The following is a 19,279-nucleotide window of genomic DNA, read 5'->3' as shown; positions in this document are numbered from 1 at the left end:
AAAAAAAAAAAAGGAAAAAAAAAAAAAAAAAGGCATGTTTATATGCTGATGAAATATTTTAAAATTTCAGCAAATGATTTTGTAATTCCCTAACCACCAAGATATTAAACTTCACCTCCCATCTCCACATGTAGGAAATAGAAAGTAAGAAAGAAAAGTGCCATAATGAATATTAGTCATAGTGCTAAGGGCCTTACTGAGAGACTTAATGAAATTGTAATATAAAATAATATGCGAAGTTCTATAGATAACAAGGTATGTGTTAAGAGTTGGGTAAGTTAACAACAAAGAGATTGTTAAGTCCTCAGCAACAGAGACAGATCTCAGTAATGCATACATTGCCAGTATTTTGACAACCATGAGGAAGTAAAAACAGACTACTCAAAATCATTTGCACACTTAAGAAGGGAGAGACCAAGATCAGGCAGGTCATATAAATGTATAAAGCTCATAAAAACACACCATGTTCCATAATGATTAGTCTTTTCCTGAAATATATTATAGATTCTGATGCCCCAAAGATAGGCAGGAAATAAATCCCCATAGACCTATGTCTGTAGAGCAAGTGTTTGTTTATTGCAGTGCTGGTGGTGAGGGGGATTTCTCCAGCCACCCATTTCTCCATAACTCACCCACCTTTGTCAAGTGCTGTGGTATATTTATACTGTAAGTATTGCTTCGTATCATTATGTCACTGCAACATCACCAGATACACACCGGAACTAATTTACATGGGATGATCTCATGGTTATTTGATAGTTCCTTTGCACTGTGCTTGTGCCTCCCCAGTTCAGGCGTCATTGGGGGTCTTTGATGAAGGCTTCCAAGGTCATCTTTGCATCGGAATTTTTCAACTTTGTCTTCAGAGCATATGCAGTTACTGTATTCCTTGGTCTGTCCCATCTCAACTGGCCTAAATTCTTTGTTTTGTGGCTAATTGGCTTTGCACTTGCCAATTTTTCATCAGTACTATCCTAAACTATCTCTAAAGCTATACACCTGGAGTGTTTGTTTTCTTCTTTTTTCATCTGTTCAGCATTAAGCAACTAGTTAACCATATACTAGCTATTATATTGTATAAAAAGTTATGATTCAGGTTACATAGGTATCAGGTTATATAGATATATAAAAAGTCATGATTTAGGTTATATTGATATCAGGTTATATAGATATATCAGGTTATATTGATAAATCAGGTTATACTGATACATAAAAAGTCGTGATTTAAGCTATATTGATATAAGTCAAGCTATATAAGCACCTTGTAACTTCGATCTAAGTTATATAGACATCAATTCTTTCATTAACACATACTGAAAATACATAGATTTAGTCAGTATTACTGTGCAATGAGTTATGTTTTACTACAGTCAGAGCCTCAGAATAGATCTACTGAGATTCCAACACAATTCTCTCTTTCTGTATTAAAAATGTTAAAAGCAAATGTAAAACGGATACCAGAGAAATGTAAAAGTATTATTTTTACAAGTGAAACTGCTGGAGGGTCAGTGTTGCCTTACTATTTCAGTCACAGTCCAAACTTAATATCAGTATGAAGTGCTTACTGAACACAGTTCTGTCTATAGCTTTACAAAATGTGGCTATTTCCCCGTAAAGCTGAAGACATAGCTTACCTACACAGGTCACCCCCAAACTGCAGAGTTTATTTGAAGGCGTATGGGCTGATTCCACAATCCACCTGTACGAAGTATGGTCATTCAGCACCAAGTCACCGTGTGTGGAGCATGCACACTGAATGGGCATCAGCTTCCCTGCGAAGACAGGCTGAGGAAGCTGGAGCTGTTCAGCCCGGAGAACAAAAGGTCGTGTGGAAACCTCCTGGCAACCCTCCAGTGTCTGAATGGGGACCTACATGGAAGCTGTAGAGAGACTCCTCGTCAGGAAATGTAGTGACAGGGCGAGGGGGAATGGGTGGGTACAAACTGAAAGTGGGGACGTTTAGGTTAGATATTAGGAAGAAATTCTCTACTGCGAAGGTGCTGAGGCACTGGAAGGTGTTGCACAGAGAGGCTGTGCATGTCCCACCCGCGAAGTGCTCCAGATCAGATCGGACGGGACAACCCGGTCTAGTGGGAGGTGTCCTTGCCCATGGCAGGGGATTGGGGCTGGATGATCTCTAGGGCCGTTTCCAAACCCTTAACATTCTGTGGTTCTATGATTTGCGTACCTGCGCCTTTGACAACGAGCACCAAGAAAACCCTGTCAGCAAACCAATCTCAGCAAAACACTTGTTGCGCCAAGCGAGCGGCTCTCCCTCCGGGAGAATTTCCCACCCTCCCCGCGGACTGTGCCGCATCCTGCTCCATGAGGGCGGGAGCAGCAGCAGCGAGGCGGGAACAGCCCGTGCTCTCCGCGCCTCAGCCAATCAGCGCGGCGCCGCTGTCGCTCTGGGGCGCTCGGAGCCAATCAGCGCGGCGCCGCTGTCGCTCTGGGGCGCTCGGAGCCAATCAGCACGGCGTCGCTGTCGCCCTCGGGCGCTCGGAGCCAATCAGCGCGGCGAGCGCTCTGGGGCGGAAGGCGGGGCTCTGCGGGCGCGCGGCGCTATGGCCGCCGGATCCGCGGGCGCGCTGGCGCTGGCGCTGGGGGCGCTGGGTGAGGGCTGGGGGGACCCGGTATGAGGGCTGGGGGGCGGCTCGGGCAGTCGGGGCTCGCTCTAGGTATGTGTGGGTTAAAATTAGTTGCGTTAAGTGAAGGTAAATGCGTGCATGATGGCCTAGGCCCTTTTCAGAGAAAGATTAAATTAATTACTGTGACACTTTATCTAGGTATTTGCTTCTAATCGCTACTGTTTTTCAGATGGTGGTGGTGCAGCAGATAAGATTCGTTTAATACCTCAAGACTTTTTTGCAGAGCTGGTAAGTAGGGCGATCAGTGGGATGGGGGAAGAGCTTCTGGCACTCCAGGAAGCCTTTTTATTTAAGCTCTTTTGGGTTTTGTGTGATGCAAAGGGAACCTTATGTGTGTGGTAGCTTGACCTGACTCATAAAACAGATCAGTCCTGCTAAGAGCAATGGGTTTGATTTAAATTTATGTTTTTATCACAGAAGGCTTCTAAAAATCTATTTTTGTCTGTCATTTAAATGATGTATCAATGTAACTTGTCTAAAAAACATTTGGCTTGTTTACTGTAGTGTGCGCTTTAACAGTTAATATGAAACTGGTGTGTTAATTAGCAATAATGAGGCAGAAACTAAAGTCCTGATGTGGTTCATTTTCTTTCCTTGGACTTGATGGAATTTTAAAATCAGTAATTTCAATTATTTGATTCTTTACAATGCGCTCTTCACTCTTTTAGTCTGATTTTTGTATCAGCAATGTCTTTAAACATGTTTTTTTTTTTTTCACAGTGTGAACAAATAATTCAACATCTGAACCATAAGATCCTAGGTATAAATACGGCTGAATTGTGTCAGGTAAGTTGGCCCACCAGCCCCTGTAAGCAAGAATAGTAGCTGTATCTGCTGTTAATGATGGAATTCCCAACTTGATGTGGGTTTTTTTTTTGTATGTGTATATGCAAAGATGCTTTTACAGACGTGTAATTTATTACTTGTAATTGTTTGAACATTCTGTTTCTAGAGAATTCAGACATCGGGGGTTGACATTAATATTTGTGACCTGGCAAAAATAGCTAACACTCTTTCATTTCTATTTAGGTAAGCACAAAATAATTCACTTTGCGCCATTTTTTTTTCCCTTCCATCACACATTAATGGTGGTATTGAAAAGTTATATCAAATGTGGGTATAAAATGAACTGAATTGGGAAAAGGGCAAAAGTTTGTTAGTCTCAATACACAGAAAAGAGCACCTGGGCTTAGGTTCTGCCATTAATAAGTGTAGTTACTTAATATATAGTATCACTTTTCGTAATTAAAAAATAAAAAGAGGAAATTGTTCCAAGATGCTGTCTGCAAGCTCTAGAACTAGTGGCAGGATAGAGGAAGTTAAGCTCACTTTTAAAGCTAAGTCAGCTGGGCCTTTGCTTGGAAAAAGTGTTTTTTAAAAACTTCTTGTTTCTTGGAGATCAGAAATCAACATGGGTGCCTTTTTGAAGGATACTGAGCTTATACTATTGCATTCTGCCATGAGCTGAGATTTTAGTTGATACATTTTTCTATTTTTAGAAAGATAAAATTTTCAAGTTCCAGCTTGTTCTCTTAATATCTACTATCTAAACATTTTATGTAACATTAATACAATTCAGGAAAACGTAAGAGTAGAAATTTAAATTACTGCTTTTCCATATGTAAAATAGCATGTCTGAAGTTATATTCAACCATGCTGCTTGGTGGACCAACTCATTATCTGTTGTATTAATGCCTCTTTAGGAGGAGTGAACCTGCATGAACAGACATAGAGCAGGATTTTTTGTTTGCTTGTTCCTCTAGAGGAAATCAAGTGGAAATTTTCCTTTAGACTTGCTTCTTTTTCAGTTGAAGGGTTTATGACGTAATTTGATTCCTGCTGGTACCCATTATACCATGACCTAGAAATCCTTACTTACTCTTGGTGGTACTTCAATTCCATCTCCTGAGTATTTAATTAAATTTTGTTGTTTCTGAGGTAATGATACTGTTTAACTGCTCTACGCACACACCCCTCCCTGACTTGTGCCTTCTTCCAGTTGCTACAGCACTTGAAGGCTGTGATTATTTTTTTGGTTTGATGTTGGGTATCTGGGCATCTGCATATTAAGACATATTGAGGTCATGTTATTTTTTGCACATGGATACAAAAGATCAGTAAGAGTCTGGGAAAAGTAATCATGGTGCTGAATTGTTTTAAAGTACAGGTAAAGAGAAATAAAAGCTGTCTCTTTGGGGTGAAATGAGGAATTGTATTAAATTGGTGGAAAATGAAATTGATGCAGTGATCTCTGGGTGTAACTATTATAGCACGGCAGCCAGAAACAACCTCTCTACAGAAGAACTCATCACCACCTTGGGCAGTGGCATCAGCACACTGCCAAAACATGCACTTCAAGTTATTCGTCACGTGTGGAACGAGCAGGGCAAAGCCATTGCTGTGTCAGAAGATGCAGGAAATGTGGCCACAGTGGGGCAGGTAACTGAAGGACTAAGTGCAGTTGTTAATGATGAGCATTTCAGAAATGTTAGTGTCTCACTGTGTGTGTTGTGTTGTCGGGCAGGCAGTGGTAGATAGGCTGCTGAAAGCTTTCCTACCTGTGTGCACATTTACATGTTGCCAAATACTTACCCAGATAAAGCAGCATATGCAGTAAAGGTTGTTTACAGCTGAACAGTTTTCTAATATTATTGTTCAGATGATAAAGTCACATATTGTACCTTTTAAAAAATTTGTGTATTGTAGTACTCTAAGGGAAGATGAATGGCAGTCAGTCTGGCAAGCTGTTGTGTTGGCTCATTATGTAAATCTGTTTAAAATGTAAATTGTTCTTTAAAGTAGTTAACACTAGCACTTGACTGCTTATTGTTTGTCTCCCTTAAATTTAACCATTATTTTAAAATATACTTTCTGTCAATTTCCAGCATTTCTTTTTTACTTGAAAAAATAGCAATCTGGTTACATTTTAAGGTTTTTTTGGTGTTTTTTTTTTCTGACAGCAGTATAAAAAGAGTATGAAATTAGGAAAGGAGAATCTTTTTCTGGGGCTTGATATAAACTTCTAAAGGCCTTCTTCATGAAAGGCTAAAAATTATAACTTAATTTTCTGAAATGTATCTGTTACGTACTTTGATTTATCTAAAATGCAGTTATGATATGCCATGATTTTTCTCTGTTATTACTATTATAAATTATTTGGTTTAGACTTAGAAACTTTGGTTTTGATTTAGAAACTTTCCAAAAGATAGAAAACATGACAAAAAACCCTGTCCAAGATATACAAGCTGGGTGAACTCTGTTGCTTAGGCTCCTCTTACTAGAATTTTAAGAAGAGTGTACTTGACACCTGATTGTACTTGAATAAGGAAAACAGATAAAGTAAATTACTTCTTTACTCACCATTAAAGGGAAGGGCAGATAATTTGTATTCACGGTAATACCTGAATGTTTGTTTGTTTTCCATTTGGATAAGATGTCTAGATGTCCTGTATTGTCTGTGAATTATCCCTCCAAGTGCATAGCAGTGGGAGGGTGGGATAGATCTCTCTTTGACAGTATTTCCAATGAGTTTCATCTTTGCAGTTTGTAGATATGAAGTGGAAACTGGGAGTTGCGATGAGCTCTGACACCTGCAGGTCTCTGAAGTACCCCTATGTCACAGTGACATTAACGGTGGCGGACCCTTCAGGACAAATAACAGACAAATCTTTTGAAATGACGATCCCACAGTTCAAGGTCTGTAGTGAGTGTTACTTGAATGTTCAGTCTCCTAAAAACAGCACTGCCACTGTTGTGAGGGTCAGCTCTACACCCTGATGGATATGTTTGTGCTACTTGTTTACATGTACAGTCATGCAAACATGAAGCATTAAATAACTGTTTAAAACACAGAAGCTAAATACTTACTTCATAGTATTGAGTTCTATATCACTTAGCTGAAAACGTTAATTTAATGGTAGTTGATCATTTCTCTTACAAATAAACTAACAACCAAAGACATAAAATCTTTCAGAGGTTGCCAGCTATCATTCTGCCATATTAAAAAGTCATAGAATGTTTTTGACCTACAGAACAGTTCCCCAGCCTCAAAATCTAAAACTTGGCTAAAGCCTAACAATTGCTAATGATTAGGAATAGAGCTCAGTCTGCTTTATCGTCACTAACTCTTCATTGCTATGTCTCCATCTACAAATTTATGTAATTTTAATTTTGCATAAACGTGGTCCTTGTATTTTCGTTCCTGTTTAAGGGGTCAGTATATCACCTATAATATGCAAACTTAAATAGATCCTTGGAATTTGATTGGCAGAAATTTGAGAAGGATATTCTGAATCCTTGGGTGTTGTAAAAAGTTGTATTTATTGTGATTGAAGCCTATTTCATAATTTGTTGTTCAGCTACTTTAGGAAATGCATGCTACATTTATGGATTACTTCAACTGGTAGTAGAAACATTCATGTAAGAAGTGGTTTTTCTTATTTTATTTTTTATGGCACGAGAGCTACTTTTTATTTTTATTTTGTAGCATCTTTTCCTATTAATAGGCAAGCCCATGCTATTAAGGCATCATCTTTGCAGATTTCATAGTTAATGTGTTCAAATGCCAACCAGCCCACAGAAGGAAAAGCAGAAACTTTCAGTTCAAGCTGTGTGCTGGAAGTGAGAAATATGGACAGTGTTTTTTGTCTGACATGCTAGTTTGAACTGCAGTTGGAGCTTTTCTTCAAGAAACTGAAATTTGTCTCAATTTTTGCTTTTTAGAACTTCTTCAGACAGTTCAAGGAAATGGCAGCTGTTCTTGAAACAGTTTGAAGGGAACTTTTATTTCCAGTGACGTGTTGGAGGAACATCAAGTGAACTTTATGTTCTTCACAGGGAATAAAGGGCCATTGTTCAGCAGGGTATGTATCCTTGTCTCCTTGACAGGAATTGGTCAGCATCACCATTGCATTGCTGTGAAGATTTCCTCGCTTTTGATTACTTGAAGTCAGCTCTGCAGTGTTTGTGAAAATGTGTCCAGCTGTGCTTTTCCTGGTAGACAGAAGATCAGGATGCATATGGAGAAGCATCTCTGTAGGCTTCCTAATACCCATGAGTAAGAAACTACCCACTAAACTCAGAAAGACACCTGAAAATGTTGACTGGGAAGATACTGAGAGAAGTGTATATCCCATGTTAATATTTTTGTCTGTAAAATTAGGATGGGCTTGGACTCAACAGTAGTATTACATATAAGGAGAATATGAAGTTACACGTAACAAGCATACAGCTACTCCTGAAGAATAGCATTGTCAGGTAATTGATTGCAGCTATTTGCAGATCTGGCTTCCAGTCTTTTAATAACCGGAGAATGTACTTGTCCTAACAGCTTGCTTATTTCAAATATTTATTTCTCCCACCTACTCTTATAAAGACTGAATTAATGCTTTAAGTTTTTTCCAGGGACCCAAAATTCTCTCAAATGAAGCCCAGAGGCTAATTTTACATAAAGGTAGAAAGGCAAATTAATTCAGAAGTATTTTAATGGGTTTCTTCTTTTTCATCATCCATTGTTAATCTGTAGCATTCTGCTTGATGTTTGGTCAGTAGTCTTCTTTTAATTAAATTAAAATATTGATGTAGTTACCTCACTTCAACCTCTGAACTAGAAAAGTCAAGAGGAAACTTGAAAATTCAGGTTGGAGAGGTAGCAGAGCACATCAGAGAAGGGACCACACTAGAAGGTTTCTTTGCATGTTGCATTGTAACAGGCAGCCACTGCACTGTGTTCTGCACCCTGGCCCTAAGAAGGTGTCTTAACCAACAAAATTTTGACTTTTATGTTGAAGAATAGGGGCATTTCTAAAGGAGAGTGATAAATCCAATGTGCCTGCATGCTCTCCTCTTAATTTTTTTTCCTTGAATTTTCCGTAAAACAGAACACACTGCAAATATTGTGAGATGTAATAAAAGCAATACTGTTGCATCTCCAGATGTGCTGGTGGTGTAGTAGATCTGAAGAGAGATAATTCACACTGATAAGCAGATTGAAGTTTCTACTTCAATTTCAAGCTGCTGGAGACTTAGTACCAGCTTTGCTGGCACAAATCCTTGAATGATTTCAGGCCCACTTAAAATGCAAACATCTACTCTACCTTTCTAACTCAAGTCTGGTTTTTAAATTAACATTTTTAAGAGCTGGCTGAAAGTCACTGATGCACGTTATGTCTGCCTTTTTGTGCTATGAAAATAAACTGCAGCACATTGTGCACATGCTACAATCCTTTCAGGAATGCCCCTATTTTAGGCATTATGCATGATGTGTAAAAACAGTACTTGGAATTGATTAGAAGTCCAAACAAGTGGAAGAGCTTTGGCTTTGACAAAAGTTTTTGGCCATGACCATGGATCCGGATGACACTTTCTTTATGCTGGTTGAAGTCTGAGGTGTCTGCCTTGTGGACTGGGGAGAGCAGATTAGACTTTTCCGGGACTCTCATGGTGTACTGTCACCAAATGCTCATGAGAGCACACTTCCCGTTTGCCTCTTCCCTTGTTTGTCTGCAAGGGCTCAGGGCTGAACATAGAGCAAACAAATGTATATGGAAAAGTGATGTGAGCAGCTGATTTTTTTGGTTTTTTTTTTTCAGTTCACGGAAGTTGGAGTGTAAGGTTGTTATAACTGGAAAACATTGTCATGCTTTGGCCTAGTGAATTAATTGTTTTACATCAATGCAAGAGTTCCAGAAAAAAATAAGGTTGTCTTTTTTTTTTTAGTAAAGCTGGAGCCTTACAAATAATTTCCTATGTGTTCTGATGCACATAAATTCTTCATACAGCTGGAAATACTTGTGCCTTATTGGAACTGAAAAGACGATTTAATTAATAATGTCTTAACAATTCAGTAGATCTTAGGAGTTTCCTTGTTACTTTCTATTAGCATTTTTGCTCCATCAGCAAGAGGAGAAAGTTGTCAGCCTTTCTGAAGGCTTTTATTTTGTCAAGTCAGATAGTCTAGAAGTATTGATGAATATATTTTTTAAATGTCCCTGAACCTCCAGCATGTTGTAATTCTGGCTGGAAGATACTTGGACATGAATACTATACCAATTTACAGTCTTGAGAATTTTCAGAGGAGTTGTGATTTAAAGTTGGCTATGTACCCAAACTTTCGAAATGTGTCCTCATCACTATCAGGAGGAATTCCTCTCCTGAGTACTGGAGGAATGAAGTATTTTATTAAAAGGAAACCAAACAAAAAACATAACAGTTTTAAGGGTAGCAATACTCATATGTCTAAACAAGCTAGTGATTTGTTTGTCTATATGTGCAAAAACCAGATCTTTGCAAAGAGAATCAGGAGTCCTTGTGTGTTCCTAATTCTAATTGTTGATTAATAGAAATTGTATAACATGAGTATTTTTGTAAGTCCACAGACAGTCATTAAACATGTAGGTAATAAAGACAAAGCTGGTCTGTATTTTGTTTTAAGCGTACTGCATGGAAGTCTGCATGTAAATTTTATCTTGTAAATACTGCAATGAGTAAAGTTCAGGACTAGACAATGACTAAATTTCTTTCCTTATTAGGAAAATTCAGATGAAGTTCAGACATATGCAGTCTTTCTCTGTGATGGGATACCAAGGAGTTGATGGATAGCTGCAGGCTCAAGGACTCCTTGTATCAATTACTTAAAGCTAGTCAAAATGTTGTATTGTACCAGGAAAAGACAGAGGACATATGAAATTAATGAAATTTTGCAGGAAATTGCATTCAAGTGATTTTCTTTCCTAAACTGTATTTAGGAGACAAGTAAACATTTTTTTCAACATTTGCCTAGAACAGAGCAGGAGGAAGGAAGGGGGGTGGGGTCTTGCACAATCAACAGATTCAGGGGAGGGAATAATGAAGGAATGTCCTAGCCATGACTGTTGTCCTCATCACATGACTCTTTTTTTTTTTTTTTTTTTCCTCCCATAAATTTCAAACACACCAGCCCACTTACAGAAAGCTATTTTGTAGAAATCTCCACAGAAGGAGTGCTCAAATGGCTGGAGTGTATCTGTGCATTAGTGTTTTATATATTTGGCTTCTGCACACTTTGGCCAAGTAAAAGTGTGCCCACCACCTCTATTTTTTACCTTCCCCTTTTTAGGCCTTTGAACTCTGAACAGTTGAAGACACATTGCCTTGGATGAATTAAAAAGAAAGGTAGAGAGGTGATAAAGAGGGGGAATCATGTTTCTTTTTCCTGTTTGCCCTGTTTGAACGTTCCTGTGAACATTCACAATCTCCAAACAGTAATTTTATTACCCTCTTGGCTGTAGGTATAATGAGAGGCTAATTACCACTCCTTTGCAGAGGCATGCAGGGTGGTTCAGTTAAGACCTTGCGAGTGCTAGAATAACACAAAAACGTCTTGAGTCATTTGATCTAACCTGCAGCGAGAAGAAATGCCATATCTCTGAAGAACCTCTGCTAATGGCTGGACACTGTGGGGGGAAACACTTAAAACTGTGCACCCTCTGTTCTGTCTGATATTTTCTGGTTGATCATGGTAGAGCTCCTTTCCCAAACAGATTTTTAGTACAGTTACATACCCCTTGGTTGGGCTGATAACTTGCTGGGCATTTCCTTCATTAGGAAGCTGGATTGTTTCAGGTTGGTACCTGACCTGAGTGCCTTGACCTCAGCTTGCATGGTATGCTGTTGCAGTGCTTCCTTCCTGAGGCTCAGCCAGCTCATGGCTGGATTTGCTTGTCACTGTGAAATTTTGGCCAAATACTTCCTTTGCTTTTGCTTTCATTGTACAGCGGCGTCCACGTTCACTCATACACTAAAGAGCCAAGAGCAGATCTGTATGAGGTGCTGTGGGACAGTTGCTCAGTCCCCCTCCTGTGGGACAACAGGGGCAATCGGAAGGGTAAAAGTGAGAAAACTCATGGCTTGAGATAGAGACAGTTCAATAGGTAAAGCAGAAGCTGCATGGGCAAGCAAAGCAAGCCAAGGAATTCTTTCCCCACTTGCCAAGGACAGGCAGGTGTTCAACCTTCCCCAGGGCAGCTGGTAATGGTTACTTGGGAAGACAAACGCCATTACTCAAACTGTTCCCTGCTTTCTCCCTGCACTGAGCATGATGCCATATGGTGCTGGATGTCCCTTGGGTCAGCTGTCCCAACTGTCCCCTCGTAACTACTCATGCACCCCCAGCCCCTCACCGGTGGGGTGGTGTGAGAAGCAGAAAAGGCCTTGGCTCTGTGTAAGTGCTGCTCAGCAACAATAAAAATCTCTATTATTATTATTATCAATGTTTCCAGCACAAATCCAAACCAGCCCCCTACTAGCTCCTGTAAAGAAAAGGAATTTTTCCCCAGCCAAAATCAGCACACGAGTCAAAATGATGATGCTCAGCACTCCTCATACCCAGTCCTGGGTGCTTGGAAAGACTTCCTGATTTCTTGTTTCTGAGGCTTTTCTGAGAGAAGGTGGAGAAATTACCTGGCATTTAGCTGCGTTACTGGAATATGTCTCTTAATTATGTATGGCTTTGTCATTGGGGAAGTAAGGAAGCTGAGATCGCTGATCTTCTCCATGAAGGAAGTTTAATTTTAGTATTTCTGGAATTTCTCTTCCCTAAACTGCATTTACCTGCTATTGCAAATTATAAAGCTGCCCTACTTTGAGAACTCGGTTTGATATGTGTACTATAGTTTCTAGATACTCTGTCAGTGTTTACATAACAAATATTGTTACATTTATATAAATTGGAAGTGTCAATGTCGGTTTTGCACATAATGAGCTTTGGAAAATTAAGGAAAATTTATTACTTCATACCATAAATCTCTGTGCTAGATTGTAATTCCCAGTGGCCTTTGTCCCAGCCTCGGTCACCAGGTGGCACTACCACATACAGTCTTGCCTCACAGCAATCCTTTGGCAGCATGTCTGGATGTGGGGTAAGGACCTCCGGTTTCTTCCCCTCTGTAGCTTGGATCTGGAACTATGAATTCATGTCACCGTTACTTCCATCCCACTTCTTACATTGTAGGGAAACAAACTAACTTCTCTTATAATTATTACCAAGATGAGCACAAAGATTTCCAATTCATAAACAGCATCTAGGATTTTAATGATAAGAATACATACCATACTCTGCATATTTGCAGCAGTTTAAATCAGTAACTTAATTATACTAACATTTCTGCATTATGACTCCGTCTTCAAATAGTATCATATTACATTTCGGACCTATTCTCATTTTACTCTTTTCCCTGTTTATACATCTGTCAAGGAGATTTTTCTAGATCTGTATCTTGATCATAGAAAAAGCATTTGCATTTCTCTGTCCAAGGTTTTCATGCCGTTTGACCACTCTAAAATTCTTTTTCCATATTCTGTTAAGCAGTCCAGTTATCAGTGTCTTTATGCCACATTTAAGAATATGCTTCTCTGCCACTGAAAGTGGCTGGGGTGCTTAATTCCCCTGGGAATTACCTCTGAATCTGAGAAGTCATATTCAGATATTCTTGGTATTACTGAAGCTGAAAAGAATTTTTTTCTGTTCCCTGTGAATGTCATTGCTGCTGAGTCTTTGGCAATTTACAGGTGTTAGCAAAAAAATACTTATCTGAGAGCTTGCCCAAATTAAAGCAAGACAGGTTTCCTTCCCAGTGATGCTTCTGTGCAGCCAGACATGAAGCTTGAGAATGGTACTGAAGTTTAAATTTAAAATGAAGAATGTAAGTGCCTGTCTGGCATGAATCACTGGTGTGCTGTGCCACGCTGCTTCTCCCAGTTGGGAATGTGGGGAGATGAGAGATACTCAGCAGTCAAGACAACAGATGCCGATTTACCTAGGAGAGAGAGTCAAAGAAGATGAGAAAGAGGATTAAGGAGTTCCCATCTGTTCTTTTTTTATGTTAGCAGCTACACTTGCATCATTCTTGGTATTGTGTTGGGCCTACTAGTACCCTGCTGTTCATGCTAAGCTGAACCTTCTTTTACCACACATACTTGTATGAAGTGGAGAAGCTGCCATAACACTTCATAGTGGTACACTTGAAGTCATAATGGTATTTGCATTTTCCTCTCGAAGAGACATAATTAATGCCCTTTGAAGTACTCTTGCCTTCCAAAGCATCTCTCTTTTGTCTACTCCAGATTTGCTAACCTTTCTAGCCTGTGGTTCATCCTTTGTAATAATATATTTGTGAAATAATATCAATATGTTCCTTTTAGCTTTGGCAATGACAAGAAATTCTGTCTTAGTTTCATTTGCTAGAGAATTGGAGCGGACCAGGATCCCTTCCACATCACAAATGAGGTAGATGTAGCAAGCACTGTTAGGGAGAGAAGCAGACTCCAGCAGTCACAGTATTTCATCTCTTTTTCCTCATTTTCGTTCTCTTATTTGTATGTTACTGTTACTGCAGCGGCTGGGGAATAGTAGAGAAGTAAATGGCTCCTTTTTGTAAAAGAAATTGGGAATATGGAAGTTCTTGCTGCAGAAGTTGCTCCGTCTCCTGCAGTAACTAGCTTTGCAGCTGATCTGAGCTGCTGACAGCCACCAAACTCTGTATTACCTCAACAACAGGGGTTCTAGTAAACTGATGTGATGCAGTTGGGGGGTGGGGGGGGTGGCTACTGAAAAACAAAACCAAACCAAAAACCCCAACAAATTTCAAATGCTTCCACATGGAAAGGTGCTGTGATCACACAGGACTCCAGATTAAAACTTAGTTTTAAATAAAATGTGTTGTGGTTCTTCACTGGATTCAAAGTCTGCTGTGCTGGAAAGTTTCTTGGGATGACTGTGGTATACAAAAATGACTTAAGTAAAAATCTTTCCCCAACCAAATTTCTCTTTGAAGAGAAATTTAATAATTTAATGAATTGTCTCTTAATCAGTGCTACATTAAATTGCATAACAACACACTGAACAGAGACATAAAATGTGCCAATTCCTTTAAGTTCTAGAGATATTTATAAAATTTCAAGCTAGGGATTATTCTCTTACAAATTTTGCTCATTCCTATTCCCCTAAATCTGTTTTGGAGTGGGTCTTATTGGCAGAACAAATTCAGTCTGTCATTTTGATCAAAAAAGATTAGTGCCATTTAAGAAGAAAACAGTAAAACCAACCCACCTCTTACCAGATTATTTTTTCATCATTTTTATTGTTTACAAATTGCAGCTATTGTCCTCTGCTATTGACATATCTCTGGAAGACCAATTTGTCTTACTTAAAACTTTGGCATTGCATTTTAAACTATTCTAATCTTTACACATCCTGCAAAATATACAATTTTCATTATTTTAGTGAGGTTTTTAATATACTTTAAAAGAAGAGGCCCAGAGTTTCTCTAGCAGCTAAAGCTTAAAGTCCTGGTAATACATCTAGTCTACTGAACTTTCTAATATTTCAATTGTATTTCCAGAAGTTATTTCATTACAGTTTTCAAATAAGACTAGGTATTTTAAAATAATTAAATGGTTTTTAAAGTAAAAATGTGATATCTCAGATCTGAAAAAAAGTGATCTGAAAGTAAAATAGAATATAACTAGTTTAAACTAATGCAAATACGGAAATGGACCTTGAATTCCCAGACAGCTAAGTGAGATCATTCTTAGAAAAGCAATTGAATCAGAAGCAATTCCAGCTTCAGGGCATATTACTGAAATAATAGTCCAAGGTGACTGAAGTTATGCATAAATTATGGGATTGTAAAGTCAAGCCTACAGCTCCTCTAATAACGTAATATATTTTCTGCAATTAAAATTGTGGCTAGAAAGCTTAAAGGGATGGATAATTACTAGCAATTAACAGTCTGATCATATGAGATGCTGAGGTGTCTTTGCTGCTTAAGAAGTTACTGAGAACTGAGGTTGCTTACCATTTTGCAGGTCTTAATCCTTTTAACACCAAGTATGAACTGAAGACCCATAGAGGATATATGAAATGGCTGCTGTGGTGCCATGTGCAGAAACAGCGTGTATTATCAAGCTATGGTCTTAGAGAACTAAACACACTTCCTCTAATAAACAGAAAGAAAGGACATTCTCCATTTTATTTGGAAAAATAACCTTTACATCTAGTACTCCATTGACAAGCATAACAAATCCAAAGTGTTCAGAGGCACTTACATTTAGTTAACTTTATCTATGTTTGGTCACTTCAATAATATCCCTTACTTTAAAAGGTTTTGCAGCTAATGTTGACGTTTGGAACAAAAACAATGGCAGGTTATCAACAATTCAAAAAAGTCTGATTGGGTCTGTGGTTGGTTTCACTTGCAGCACATGCTATGGCAATTATTGCCCATAGTATTTTATGTACTTCAGAACTTCCAATAGGGTGCTCCCTTCAGATTTTACAATTTGTTTCAAGAAGCTTGGACAATGCTAATGATCATAATAAAAAAAGAATTGTTAAAAAACTAGCTTTCTCACCAGAGACTTTGTCTGTCATGTTTCTGGCATGGGTGCTGCATTTACACTTCTGTTTGGGATGATATGGAGAGAAACTCTTCTTTCATCAAGAACAGACATGTATTTTTCTAAGCTCTATGGATAAGGACTGTGGAAAGTTGCTTTCTTCTCTGTCCCAAAGTTTTTGATTCCCATTAACTGAGCTATAGGGATTATATATTTTATGCTAATTCCTAACTACATTGTGCAAAGAATTAAGGATACTTTCCTTATCATTATAGTTTAAACACTATGAATTACATGGGAGGCATGTCAGATGTCATGGGCAAAGGAGTGCTGTGCTCAATATGACAGAAATTGGAATTTTTCACTTAAAGGTGCATGAAATCTTACAGCTGAAAAGAAATAGAGAAAAGGGGACTGACTTCAGGAAAAAAAGTTATATAACAAAAGGACTGACTTCCTACTGAAACACTGTTAATGAGATGGGGGATAAAAAGTGTTAGGCAGATTAAAGGATAAGAAATGATGAAGTAAATGGATAAAAGTAAGGGACAGCTAAAAGGGATTATTATGAAGAATCAATTCAAAGAGACGTAATAAACTGAAGCAAGAAGAAAGCATGAAAACTTTGGACTAACATCTGAGAATTTGATTTTGAGGGTAGTTAAAATACTAGTGGGAGCATTTATATAAATTAATTTCATCTTCTAAGGGATTTGTATAAAGAATTCAGTAATAAAAATAAATTAAGTCAAAATAACCAGATCTCGTACTGTATTCTGCAAATCACCCAACAGAAGGAAAAACCAAATAGCTTTACAAAACAGGCACAATGGTGACAGTTGAAGAATTTCACATTCATTTTTCACATTTTAGAATTTAATTTCTACCTGATAATTTGCAGTAACTGAACTGCATCCTTACCAGCTCTGTAACATCTTCAAGTGAAGATTTCTTGTTCCATTTGTATGATGCGAGAACATCAAGGCATCTGTACTTAATAATTAAATATCTGTAAAAGATTATTTTTTCTATTTTAATGTGTTTGCACTATTGTCTTCAAGTTTCCTGATTATTATTAAATATCTGTATCACCATAGCACCTAAAAGCCTAGGTGGCTGTCCACAAACTGGTTTTGGTAGTTCATATACAAACATAAACCAAAAGGGATCTAGTATTCCCATGGTAAGCAGCTGCAGCTATTCAGTGTATTGCAGCCTCCCCATTAGGCTGCTTCATTGGAGTCATTTAATGATTATCCCATCTGAAACAACTGCAGAAGAACGCATGAAGGGGTTTTGCCACTGTTCTAGGGCAAGCCCAGTGTTTAGTTCACTTTTCAGGTAGGTTAAATTGGTCTTTGCGCTCAAATGACTGAATTGCAGCTTCACGCTCTAGATGAATCGTCTAACCAAGCGTACCCAAAAGGGACGAGTAGTCTTGCTGCTCTCTTCACCCCCGGGCAGTCATTCCCGCTCCCTTTGTGCCAACAGCGCTCTCTCTGTAAGCGCTGTCACTTAAATTAGAGGCGGCTCACAGAAGTGAACTGGCAGAAAAGGAGCAGCTCGCTGCAGCATTAAACCATTGCCAGCGCTGCTGCCAGAAACCAAATAGCTTTTCTTCCAGGTGCACTGGGAAGACGCTCACAAATTGTCGTTCCGCAATGCTATTGCACAAAATCCTAAACACCGTTCTCAGCCAAGGGGTCAATACTACTAACTGTGCAGAGTGAGGGAGAAGAAAATTTTTTAGGTTTGTGATCCACCAAATTTGGCCATTATTCTTCTAATCACCCGGGTTGTAAAATCGACTTTACAGCAATGTAGTTCAGATGATCAAGTGTGAAAAGAGTCAGTTTGGGAAAGCAAGTCCAGTCTGGCTTTAACTTGTACTGCTATAGCACATATTAAAGCCGGTTCATATACATATGAACATATTCAGCCTGTATAAGACTTTCTGCATTAGCTCCCCTGTCCTAAGGGACATTGTAAGGATGTCCCTTAAGGCTTGTAGGATGCCATGAGGGAATATATATTTGAGGTCTTACCAAACAACAATATTAAATTGAAAATTACAGCTGATAAACCAGAATGCATAAACTAGATGGTTAAACTGGGGAAAAAAAAATTGTTTGCTCAGGAAATGAGCAGAGTGGTTTGTAACAGTATGAAAATACCGCAAATGCGACAGCTTTTGTCAGTTCAGACTACTGTGGGCTGTGACCTGAGTGCTACATGACCCTTCTCTGCGCAAATCATCATACTGCCTCAAATTACACAGAGCAGCTCTTCAGCTCAAGCGACACATTTTTTATTTGTAGGCAGGGTTAAAACGGTGGCCATAACAACGTGTTACTGGGAGTCATCGCCGCTGCTGCTACAGATTTAAACGGGGACAGTCACTACAATTGGCAATTACCGAAAGGATACGGATGCTGTGTGGCTGGCAAAGCTTTGTCCAGCTACTTTCTGAGGTGCAGGAGACTAATTACTTGTGGCGGATTTGTTGTTGACAGGAGATGTTGTCGCGATAGCGATGAGGAAACACCCCCCCCCCCCCCCCTCCCCCGGTAAAAAGCTCAAGCAGGAAACACAAGCTTAGGGGAAAAAAGGAGAATTAGAATCAGTCGTAATGAAACTCTTGTCTCGGCAGTGCGCAGGAGGAGGCTGCCGTAGCACGGCCACCCTACGACTGGCTCTCCTGGCGGGGGGAACCAGCCGGGAGAGAGGCGGCCGTGGGAGCGAGGCCGCCGCGGGCGGGAGGTGCCCCGGGCCCCGCTCCTTGCCGGGAGCCTTCTCCGCAGCGAGTCTCCGTCTCGTCAGAATCAAAACCAACTCAGACAGCGCTTGGGAGCTCCTGCAAACGGGGCGCGGGGGCGGGCTCGGCAGCCTCCCCACCTCCTTCTCAGCGCCGTTCGGCGACCTTCCCCCCTCTGCGGATCTCCTCCTCCTGCCTCTCCCTTCGCGGCCGGCCACGCGGCGAGCCGCAGGCGGAGCCCAGCGCCCGCGGCCGCACGGAGGCCGGCAGCACTCGGCAGAACCGGGAGAGGAGCGCACGTTGTGTTTTCCTTTGGGGCCTGGGTCGGTGGGGCTGTCCCGCCCCTGAGCCAAGGGTGGTCAGGACTCGGAGCCCTCTCGGGGCGTAGCTCCGCCGCTCCGCCCCGGGGCGTTGAGGAGGAGGAGGAGTGGGGTGTCTCGGCCGTCCTTCCCCGCCCCGCGGGCTGACCCCGCGCGGGCAGGCAGGAGGCGGCGCGGCGGCG

At 40.0% G+C, this 19,279-nt stretch overlaps 1 protein-coding gene across 2 annotated transcripts; it reads left to right on the top strand.

Annotated features, from left to right (window-relative positions):
- The first annotated feature begins 2,542 nt into the window (after positions 1-2,542).
- Positions 2,543-10,051, top strand: COMMD6 (COMM domain containing 6). Of its 2 annotated transcripts, none has more exons than XM_040056592.2 (7): positions 2,543-2,613; positions 2,818-2,876; positions 3,369-3,434; positions 3,601-3,677; positions 4,919-5,087; positions 6,192-6,344; positions 7,371-10,051. In XM_040056592.2, exons 1-7 carry the CDS (start codon positions 2,565-2,567, stop codon positions 7,419-7,421), a joined length of 624 nt encoding a protein of 207 aa, XP_039912526.1. In that variant the 5' UTR covers positions 2,543-2,564; the 3' UTR covers positions 7,422-10,051. The 2 variants fall into 2 exon arrangements, with proteins under 2 accessions (XP_039912526.1, XP_039912525.1); XM_040056591.2 differs by having other exon boundaries at positions 2,591-2,714.
- The last annotated feature ends 9,228 nt before the right edge of the window (positions 10,052-19,279 follow it).

Source organism: Hirundo rustica, chromosome 2 (assembly GCF_015227805.2).
Source record: "Hirundo rustica isolate bHirRus1 chromosome 2, bHirRus1.pri.v3, whole genome shotgun sequence".
Taxonomy (NCBI): domain Eukaryota; kingdom Metazoa; phylum Chordata; class Aves; order Passeriformes; family Hirundinidae; genus Hirundo; species Hirundo rustica.
Note: the sequence above shows the minus strand (reverse complement) of the source record. Positions and strands in the feature narration are given on the sequence as shown.

What these genes read in the sequence shown, in the direction of transcription:
- COMMD6 (XM_040056591.2), top strand. Translation starts at nt 2,636, where the DNA reads ATGAGGGCTGGGGGGCGGCTCGGGCAGTCGGGGCTCGCTCTAGGTATG. An exon ending in ACTCTTTCATTTCTATTTAG is followed by an intron (nt 3,678 to 4,918) that starts GTAAGCACAAAA and finishes TAACTATTATAG; the next exon opens with CACGGCAGCCAGAAACAACC. An exon ending in TGACGATCCCACAGTTCAAG is followed by an intron (nt 6,345 to 7,370) that starts GTCTGTAGTGAG and finishes TTTGCTTTTTAG; the next exon opens with AACTTCTTCAGACAGTTCAA.